This window comes from Rhinolophus sinicus, linkage group LG16, assembly GCF_036562045.2.
Source record: "Rhinolophus sinicus isolate RSC01 linkage group LG16, ASM3656204v1, whole genome shotgun sequence".
Lineage (NCBI taxonomy): Eukaryota > Metazoa > Chordata > Mammalia > Chiroptera > Rhinolophidae > Rhinolophus > Rhinolophus sinicus.
This window is the reverse complement of record NC_133765.1, coordinates 25,331,729-25,342,724: the sequence shown is the minus strand read 5'-3', so window position 1 is coordinate 25,342,724 and position 10,996 is coordinate 25,331,729. Positions and strand designations below refer to the sequence as shown.

Genomic DNA, 10,996 nt, shown 5'->3' with positions numbered 1-10,996 from the left:
TTTCTTCGTTATGTTTTATTTCTACATACATACATACATATATGCACACATACACATAACATGTACATATTTAAATGTTATATAGTTTTATAATTCTTATTTTTAAAGTGATTTCTGTTTTAGACCAAAATAGGAAGTTGTGTTAGTGACGTTTCACCTTAAAAATGAAAGAACATTGTCATTCATTTTTGTGAAAAGCTAATTTCGGAAACCAAGAGAAACAGCGGTCTACAATGAATGAAAAATGTGCTTCTGAAGAGGAGCTCACCTGTAGTCAGGAACCACTGGGAGGGGGAAGGGCATCGGGGCTGGCAGGGTAGGCAGCAAGGATGGGGAGCAGGCGCCATTCATAAACATCTGGGTTTTGGGGCCCCCTGGCTGATTCAGAACTGCAAGAGAAAAAGGCCCAAGGCAATTAAAATTGGCAGAGGCTTTGGGTAAACCAAACATGGTTTTGATTACTTTGAAATTTACCCAATAATGCTATAAAGAAAAAATATTTTTTTGTGTTGTATATTCATAGAATTTCCTCCCTTTCTGTCCCTGTTTTTTTTTTTTTAATTTATTTTTTTTATTAGTTTCAGGTGTACAAAGCAATGTAATAGACATTTAAACCCTCATAAAGTGATAACGCACCCCCCAAGCTACTACCCCTCTGAAATCTTATATAGCTGTTAAAATTCCACTGACTACCATGTTTCCGCAAAAATAAGATCTAGTCAGACAATCAGCTCTAATGCGTCTTTTGGAGCAAAAATTAATATAAGAGCCGGTCTTATTTTACTATAATATAAGACTGGGTCTTTAATATACAATATAATATGATATATGATATGATATAATTAATATAATACCCGGTCTTATTTTACTATAAGACTGGGTCTTATATAAGACCGGCTCATATATTAATTTTTGCTCCAAAAGACGCATTAGAGCTGATTGTCCGGTTAGGTCTTATTTTTGGGGAAACATGGTATTTTCCCTATGTTGTACTCCACATCCCATGACTATATATACGTATATATTTAGTTGACATTCAATATTATTCTACTGCAGCGCTTCAGGTTTATAGTGCATTGGTCCAGGCATCTACACAGTCTGTGAAGTGATCCCCCTGATAAGTCCAGTGCCCATCTGGCACCTCATATGATCTTTACATGTTGACTATATTCCCCATACTGTATTAACTATCAATTTATATTTCTTTTTGTTTTTTAAAGATTTTATTGGGGGAAGGGGAACAGGACTTTACTGGGGAACATTGTGTACTTCCAGGACTTTTTTTCCAAGTCAAGTTGTTGTCCTTTTAGTCGTAGTTGTGGAGGGCGCAGCTCAGCTCCAGGGCCAGTCACGGTTGCTAGTTGCAGGGGGCACAGCCCACCATCCCTTGCGGGAGTTGAACCCGCAACCTTGTGGTTGAGAGAATGCGCTCCAACCAACTGAGCCATCCGGGAGCTCAACAGCAGCTCAGCTCAAGGTGCCGTGTTCAATCTTAGTTGCAGGGGGCGCTGCCCACCATCCCTTGCAGGACTCGAGGAATTGAACTGGCAACCTTGTGGTTGAGAGCCCACTGGCCCATGTGGGAATCGAACCGGCAGCCTTCGGAGTTAGGAGCACGGAGCTCTAACCGCCTGAGCCACCGGGCTGGCCCCAATTTATATTTCTTAATGACTTCACCTTTTTCACCCTGACCCCAACCCCATTCCTATCACCCTGATGGATCTAGTACCTATCTGGCACCATACCTAGTTATTACAATATTGTTAACTATATTCCTTATGTTATAACCTACATCCCCATGACTACTGTATAACATCCAATTTGTTCTTAATCCCTTCCCCTTTCACCCATCCTTAACCCCCCTCCCATCTTAAAGAAGTCCCTCTAAGAGTCCTTGTAATACTGGTTTGGTGGTGATGAACTCCTTCAGATTTTTATTGTCTGGGAAGCTATCCTTCAATTCTAAATGACAGCCTTGCTGGGGAGAGCAATCTTGTTTATATATTGTTACTTTTTATCACTTGGAATATTTCCTGCCATTCCTTCTTGCCTGCAAAGTTTCTGTTGAGAAATCAGCTGACAGTCTTATGGGGGCTCCCTTGTAGGTAACTAACCTTTGGCATTTTAATTATGATGTGTCTTGGTGTTGGCCTCTTTGAGTTTATCTTGTTTGGGACTCTGTGCTTCCTAGGCTTGTATGTCCATTTCCTTCACCAGGTTAGGGAAGTTTTCTGTCATTATTTCTTCAAATAGGTTTTCAATTCCTTACTCTCTCTCTTCTCCTTCTGGTACCCCTATAATGCGAATGTTGGTACGCTTGATATTGTCCCAGAAACCCCTTAAACTCTCCTCAATTTTTTGGATTCTTTTTTCTTTTTGCTGTTCTGGTTCGGTGTTTTCTGCTACCTTATCTTCTACATCACTGGTTGGATCCTCTGCTTCATCTAATCTACTGTTGATTCCCTGTAATATATTCTTCATTTCCATTATTGTATCCTTTATGTCTGACTGGTTCCTTTTTATGGTTTCCATATCCATTTTTATGAGATCATTGAGCATTCTTATAACCAGTGTTTGGAACTCTGCGTCTGACAGATTGCTTATCTCCATTTTGCTTAGTTCTTTTTCTGGAGCTTTGTTCTGTTCTTTCATTTGGGACATGTTTCTTTGTCTCCCCATTTTGGCTGCCTCTCTGCGTTTGTTTCTATGTATTAGGTAGGGCTGCTATGTCTTCCGGTCTTAGTAGAGTGGCCTCATGTAGTAGGTGTGCTGTGGGGTTCGGTGGCACCGTCTTTCTGGTCACCTGAGCCACGCGCTCCAGGTGTGTCTCTTCTGTGGGTTGTGCGTGCCCTCCTCTTGTAACTGAGCCTTGGTTGATAACTGCACATCATTGTGAGGGACTGATCCTTGGGCTCACTGGCTGTGAAGTCTGGTCTTGACTACAGTGGAAGAGTTGTGCAGGGGCTGACCCTACAGAGCAGGATCTGCCTCAGCAGGACTCTGGTGTCTGCCCAATCCACCCCTTCGGTGTGTCGTACTTGGAGGGGGCTGGATAATGCTCCAGTTCGTTTTGAAGCTGGCCACTGGGGGCGCCAGCCCCAGGACCACCTTGAAGGGGATCTGCTGTAGGTCTACTTCAGCCACAACCTGTGCCCCACGCGGGGCCACCTAGCAGGAGTCAGAAAGAAATCCTCAGATGTCTGCTACCTGTGCTGTGCTTCAAAGAACCTTTCAGAGGCCAAGCTGAGAACCAAGGCCAGCTGCCACTAGTGCCAGCTTAGGGCTGCTCAGCCAGAGATACAGGACACTCAAGCCAGATGCTGCTTGTCTGGGTTCTGCGAACCTTTGAGAGACCCTAAGAGAGTGCAGCTTGAACCAAGGCAAGCGGTCGGCATGAAAAAGCCACTGAAAGCATCCTGGGTGTGCCCAAAAGTCGTGTGGGGCCAGGTCTCAAATCACCAGGGCTGGGCGAACAAACAGTGAAGACTCAGAAATGGCAGCTGCCTGTGTTCATGCACACCGGGAAGGGGGAGGGCTCAGCAAAGAAACAATGGCCTCCGCCACCTCCCCTGTCCAGGAGAAAGCTGCCTCTCCAGTCCTCGTCCCAAGCCAGACAACTCAATTCCCCACCATTTGTCCCTGCCACCTTTCCAGCTGCTGCCCCAGCGCTGGAGCTCAGTGGTGACATCTAAAAATGTCACTACCCATTGCCCAATGTCCTCTGGCAGGCGAAACTCCTTGCTGTGAGCCGCTGATCTAAACATTCTCTCTTCTTTAATTATCAGCTTCTAAAGAATACCAACATGTGTTAATAAATGTTTATGGGTGTAGATAAAATAATTCAGGAGAAATTGACATCTCTTTTCCTTTCAAGTGTCATGTGTGGGGGGCCTGGAAGTACCAAGTAGTTCACGACTGGCCTCTTTCATCACAGCCACCAGGCTCTGAACATGAGCAGACCTGCACTCCCACCCAGGAGAGGAGAAAATGAGGCTGAAGAGGTCCTTGATTTAAAACAGGCCTCTCCCCACCCCAACTGTCCCTGGTGTCAATTTACTGACCCTTTGAAAAAAGGGGAAAATACAGTCTTCCTACAAATGATGTCCTTGCCAGGCCACGCAACTGTGGATGTAAAGAAAGCATAAAAGTCGTAAGGGACGCTAAGTGGGGAAAATGTGGGTGCAGGGAAAGCAGTCCTGACCTGACAGGGTGCAGCATACAGGTGGTGAGTTTCCAGTCCTTAAAGCCGGCGGGTTTTCCTCACCCATAAGTAAAGAACTCCACATACTAGATAAGATACCTTCAAACAATGACCCAACACTATCTTCTAGGGCCAGTTCTCCCGTCTGCTGTTTGCCCTTGGACCAATCATTTGACCTCTTAAAGCCTCGATTTTCTCATCAGTAAGACTGAGGGTAACAATAGCTACCTTGCTTCCCTGAGACCCAACTCAACAAGTCACCTCAAGTGAGGACAGTAACAGAACTAGATAAGTCATTCAGTAAAGACAAAATAGCAACCCAAATAAGATGTTGGGCGATTTTTAGCCAGGACATTTCCTCCCCACATTTCCTGTTCAGTGAGATGACTGTATTGGAGGGAAAATTGAAAGAAATTCACTGGAATGATATGAGCCAATTATTGCTTAGTCAAAAGACCAGAAAGCAATCTTAAGCTTTTTTTCCTATATTTTTTCAACTGTGATCGTTTTTAAAATTATACCTCTCATTACTATATAATTTTAACCTCTTTTCCCTTTTGCCTCAATCCTGATAAGTCTCAAGAATCTAAGCAACCACTCAAGCCCTCATGGCACAAGGGCCCCAAAAACTGGTGAGGCCAAATTCCTTTTCTCTGTGCTGCAGATTCCTGCTGCCTCGGCTCCTCCGGCACACACCTGATTTGGGGGCTGCTGGCCCATCCTGCAGTTCCAGCGCAGGCCCCGCCTTCTCGTTCAGTTTAGGGTTATGTTGACCAGGTTTATGTCCAAGGAGGTGGTACTTGTAGATGTCCATCATCAGGAATTCATTAAACTGCACGTGCTCGTGCCGCTTCAGGGGCGTGCCGTGGCTGGACCAACTCAGCCGCTGGAGGTGGATACACAAGCACTGAGGGAGCTGCGGGTGCGAGAGAAACCAGAAAGTGCCGAATGTCAGGAGTGGGCCATAGGGAGTCCTCGAAAGCAAAGGCAACAAAGATGTGTGGTGTGGGCTCACCTTCCCTAGTTTTAACTGTTTAACAAAAGTGGTCCTCTGGTGTTCCACCTTTTCCCCATTCAATGTCCCTTTGGCTTCAATCTGAAATAAGAGAAACATCTCTTTGCAAAAATTCTTGACATAAGACATCTACGGAGAGCTGCCTGTCAAGGGTAGGTATTATACCTGTATTCAGTTGGCACTTGACTTCCCCCTGCTGAAATAGCTGCCCAGTTATTTGTGGGTTTTCACTGATTTAGTCCTTAAGTAACAGCAACAGTGGAGGCAAGAGAAATAAAGAAGTTCTGACATTGGCATATAATCTATTTTGTTGTGTGTCTTCAAAAATTCTGTTCTACACAGTCCCTCTAAATCCGGAGGGTGAAATTCAATTGCTTAGGGCGTTAGGCAGGCAGCATAGGTAAGGCAGGGTGTGAGACAAGTGGCAACGAAGGTGACGGTAGCAAATAGGAGAGGGCATGTCCCATCTCAAAGCATGGCATTCAAATTTCTACTTTAAAAATTCTGTGGATGAAACAAAACGCATCAGGGAAAGAGATTTGGTCCATGGGCTTCTAATCTCCTAACCAAGTTAAGTAGAAATGGCCGTGGCTGAAAAGATCCTCTGGGAATAGTCAGCAAAACTCGGGGCCAATGGTGGGAGAGGCACTGTATCAGGACCCACAGCGCAGGGGAGGACATGATATTTGGGGTTAGGCTTAAAGTCATACCTTTGTACAGTTGTCACATACAACATCCCGCACGGATTCTGATGAGATGAAGTGGTGAAGGCAGTGGTCCAGGGTCAAGGGATGACCCTGCAGCATGAGAAGAAGAAAACTCATTATTATGATTCCAAGGGGAGCTATACTGAAATGATTAACAGATGGCAAGGTGAATGCCAGACCATTATTATTGCTTATATAGACAGTAAAAGCAGACATAATTGGATGCTTCCCAAACAAACATGAAGCTCAAAGCACCCTAGACTTGCTAGTATGATGGATTCAAGGGTATGAGGACATAACATTACAGACAATTAGGGACTTCCACGGTGTTTAAGATATCTTTGAATTTGAGATTAATACGTATGTGTGTATGTGTTCAAAAAAGTCAAAATTTCTGCAGGAAGAGAAAACCCACACTCTTCCTCCCCACCAAATCGGGCCATGGTACCACATATTAAAATTAGGATGGGTTCACCCAACCACGTGTCAAAATAACGTGTGGCACCTGAGTTACACAAAATGCCTCAAAGCCCTTTCAAATTCAAATGTCTCTGAAACAGACCCAAAAGAAAGCACAGATCACTACTTACCCATGTGGCAGCTGGAATACTTAGTGAAAGGCTATCAAAGGTATCAAATCGAACAGGACTCTGAAACAAATATTGCAGAAAACCCACAAAAGACTTAAGTTCAATTCAGAACTTTATAGATGGAAAGATATATGCTTATTAAACAGTTTAGATGTCCAACATTATTAATATAATGAAATATAATGTACTGAGCTAGAAGCAAATTCTATTAAAAACAACTTGTAAACATAAGAGGTATGATAATAATAAAGGTAACTTGGAAAAACTATAAGATAACATGTCTGACCCGTAATTTGGGGATTTTATCCTAAGGCTATAACCATGGACGTAACTGCAAGGATTTCATCACAGTATTATTTATAACAGCAAAATGCGAATAGTTGACATTTCTAGGGAATGATTAAATAAATTATAGAATGTCCACAAAATGGAATACTATATTAAAAATAGTATGTGAGAAGAATGCATGATTATGTGGAAAGATGTGCATGTTATATTACTAATTGCAGAAAACAGAAGGTAAAATAGAGTAAGAGTTCCAGCTTTTGGTGATGACAGCATAGCTTGGCTAATGTAACTCTCCTTGAGATAAAAACTGTGAAATCTGGACCAAAACAAAACAAAACTTTGAATGACTGGAGAGTTACCAAAAGCTGAAGAACATCTAAAATGGCAAATATAAAATTGTTTTCTTTTTATTTCTTTTAAACACATATAATTGTTTCATTACATGTAAATAAAGTAAAAATTATGACAGTATTGTGGAGTTTGTAATGAATGTAGATGTAACACATATGAGAAAAATACCACAAAGGATGGGGTACTAGAACTATGATTTTGTAAGTTTCCTATGTTTTACATGGAGTATAATGTTAACTCTAAATGGACCATAAGTTAAAATTGCATGATGTCATCACACACACAAAAAAATGTAAAAAACTATATAGTTAAAAAGCCAATAGAGAAATTACAACAAAATACTAAAAAGTATTCAATTAACCCAAAAGGCAGCAAGAAAGGAGGAACAGAAGAACAAAAAATATGAGATACAAATAGAAAACAAATGGTAAAATAGCAGACCTAAATCTAACCATATAAATACTTACATTAAATTAAATGTAAATGGACTAAACACACCAATTAAAAGGCAGATTGTCAAGCTGGATAAAAAAACAAGACCCAATTACATGCTGTCTACAAAAGCCACATTATAAATACAAAAATAAAGATAGGTAAAAAACGGAGGGAACAGAAAGAGATATACCATAGAAACACTAGTTAGATGGAAATTAATCACACCATAGGCTTCAAGACAAGGAGTCTTACCAGAGATAAAGAGGGACAATTTATCATGACAATAGGAGTCAACTCATCATGATTAATACATGTGTATGTGCCTAATAGCAAAGTCTAGCAAACAAGACAAATTCTAGCAAACAATACCATTATCAACCAAGGTCCAAACCCTTCCCAGGTTATTTTATGAGGCTAATATAATCCTTACAACAGAACCCGACAAAGATAATACAAAAAATTGTAACACCAATATTCCTCATCCATACAGACATTAATATCCCTTAGAAAATATTTAAAAATCAAATTCAGTAACATATAAAAATAATAATACATCATAATATAGTGGAGTTTATCCCAGAAACACAAGGCTAATTTAACATTAGAAAAATCAATCACTGCAATTCACCACATTAACAGAATAAAAGAAAAATATGATACCCTTCATATGGGCAGAAAAAGCATGAAAAAATTCAACCACTATTCATGATAAAAACTCTCAGCAAACTAGAAATAGTACATCCTCAGTGTAATAAAAGGGGTATGCTAAGACCCAAAGCTAATATCATACTTATTTATGAAACACCAATACTTGCTTCTTAAGCTTTGAAACAAGTCAAGGATATCCCCTATCACCACTCCTATTCGACTTTGTATTGGAGGTCCTAGCCAGGATAATAAGGCAAGAAAAATAAACAAAAGGCATAACAGTTGGAAAGTAAAGAAGTAAAAGGAAAGTAAAGAAGAAGTAAAACTCTATTCACAGACAACATGACTGTTTACAAACAGAATTCGAATGAATGTACAAAACTTCGAGAACTAATAAATGAATCTTTGCAAGATCTCAAGACTCAAGGTCAATATACAAACAACTGTATTTCTATATACTAGAAAAAGATTTTTAAATTCCATTTACAGTAGCATCAAAACACAAACTGCAAGGAAAAATAAGAGCAAAATGGGCAACTTATAGCTTAAAAGATATTAAAGATTATGAATTGTAATCTATGGACCTTATTTTTTTTAAAAAAGATTCAACATCGTTATCAGGGTAATGCCCATCAAAACTGCACTTCACACATTAGGATGGTTATAACTAAAAAGTCAGATAATAAGTATCAGTGAGGAGGTAGAAAAATTGGAAACTTCATTCACTGCTGGTGGGAATATGAAATGGTGCGGCCACTTTGGAGAACAGTGTGGCAATTCCTCAAAATATTAAACATGGAATTACCAGGAACCAGCAATTCTACTCCTAGGTATATACCCAGGAGAAATGAACACATATGGAGGTATGAACACATATGCCCACACAAAAACTTGTACATAAATATTCACAGCAGCATTATATACAATAGCCCCAAAGTGGAAACAACCCAAATGGCCATCAACTGATGAATCCATACAATGGACTATTATTTGGTAATAAACAGGAATGAAGTACTGACACATGCTACAACATGGAAGAACCTTGAAAACATTGTACTGAGTGAAAGAAGCTAGTCACCAAAGACTATATATTGTATGATGCCATTTATATGAAATGCCCAGAACAAGCAAATCTATACAGACAGAAAGTAGATTAGTGGTTACCTAGGGCTGGGAGTGTGGAATGAGAAATAGAGAGTACTTGCTAATGGGTACAGATTTTTTTTTTTTGGGGGGGGGGGAAGGTGATGAAAATATTCTAAAATCGATTGAGGTGATAGCTGCACAATGCTCTATTTTGTATTGTGTTGGACATTTTCCAAATAAAGATTTTATAACCTCAAAGCAAAAAAATGAAAAACAAAAAAATAAAATCAACCCAAAACAACAGCCCTAGAATCGGCTGTGTCCACCATTAGTATAGATGTGAACTTAGGACTCGAATTCCTGCCAATCCACGATGGGTCTGCTGCTCTAAGGATCAGATGACATGTTAGTTCTGACCAAAGGTGGGCAGTCGGTCCACTGAGTTTACGGAGCCCAGGCAATCCCAAACACCATAAACCACTGTTAGTCAATACTCTTTAGATGCTTCAGGAATCTTAAAACCTCGCCAGAAAATATCAAGTATTGGTATTGTATTTACCTGGTGTTCACAGTGTTTGCAGACCATATTACTAGTAAGTCTTCCATGGAAAGGATGCTGAGATTTCCAGTGATTGGACATGGGATGAGGTGCCCCTGGAACACAAAACACCTGGTGATATGCCACCCTCAGCCTGCGCTTTGACACCAACCTCAAAATTCACTCTCCTTTTTAGTATGTGGTAGCAACTCCCTCTTTAGAAAAAAACTGAAAAGTAAATTGAAAGGACTTTTCGTATTGACTTCCCTCAAAAAGACAACCCATTCCCTTCACAGGAGAATTTATACAGGTCTTAAATGTGGTTTCTGTATAATGGGTACAGCCACATTTAATAAAGGAATTTGTGTTTAACAACGTTTTTAGAAACATATGCTTAAAATGTTTGAGATGTCCAAAGAATACCATAAGGCAACATTCCATGAAGTGAAATAACCTTCCGAAATCATCAGAATAAGCAAGATATGGAAAACTTTAATTTTCAATTTTTATAGGATGGGGGTTACTGAAATAAACAGTGCAGTATGCTAGTAAAACACACAGGCCGTAGAGTCAGGCAGCCCTGGGCTCGGTCCTGGCTTTGCTTCTTATTAAGCTATATGACCTGGGAAGTCACTTCACCTTTGGAAGTCACTTCATCTCAGTTTGCGGGAATTGGGGTAATTATTGTCCCATTATCTCCAGTATCATCAGTTTCACAGAGCTGTTGTGACGTTTAAATGACATATTACAGTGCCTGGAACACAATATGGGCGAAAAGATAATTGTCTTATTACTACAAATATACAAAGGAATTGATGTGGTTTTTTTGTTGCTTTTTTTTGTTTTTGTTTTTTTGTTTTTAAGTTTAAATCTGAAGAAAACAACGATTTCCTTCTTAGGAGGATTGTGATCATTTGCAGTACAAGTTGGCTAGAGTGGAAATGCTGAGGACATGGCAGCTTCAGCTTAAGTTCCTCACAAGATTACTCCAAGAAGGTAAAAAGAAAACCCTTGTGTGAAGTAGAAATAAGTCCGTTTGGAGGAAACCAAGCAGGGCTAGAGTATGAGGAAACAATTCAAGATGTTCACCAAGGGAGCAATTTAAAGCTGTTTCCAAAACACAAGTTCCTTTGCAAA

General features: G+C 40.3%; 1 protein-coding gene across 3 annotated transcripts in view; it reads right to left on the bottom strand.

The window, feature by feature from the left end:
- USP30 (ubiquitin specific peptidase 30) overlaps positions 1 to 10,996 on the bottom strand; it is a 28,365-nt gene that overhangs the window by 2,699 nt on the left and 14,670 nt on the right. For 2 of the 3 annotated variants that reach the window (XM_074321063.1, XM_019757498.2), the window contains exons 7-12: positions 9,881 to 9,975; positions 6,514 to 6,573; positions 5,927 to 6,013; positions 5,217 to 5,297; positions 4,898 to 5,117; positions 269 to 389 (exon numbers count right to left, since the gene is read on the bottom strand). In XM_074321063.1, the coding sequence (XP_074177164.1) occupies positions 269 to 389; positions 4,898 to 5,117; positions 5,217 to 5,297; positions 5,927 to 6,013; positions 6,514 to 6,573; positions 9,881 to 9,975 (664 nt within the window). The remainder of the gene's footprint in view (positions 1 to 268; positions 390 to 4,897; positions 5,118 to 5,216; positions 5,298 to 5,926; positions 6,014 to 6,513; positions 6,574 to 9,880; positions 9,976 to 10,996) is intronic. The other variant, XM_019757499.2, reaches the window with a different exon arrangement.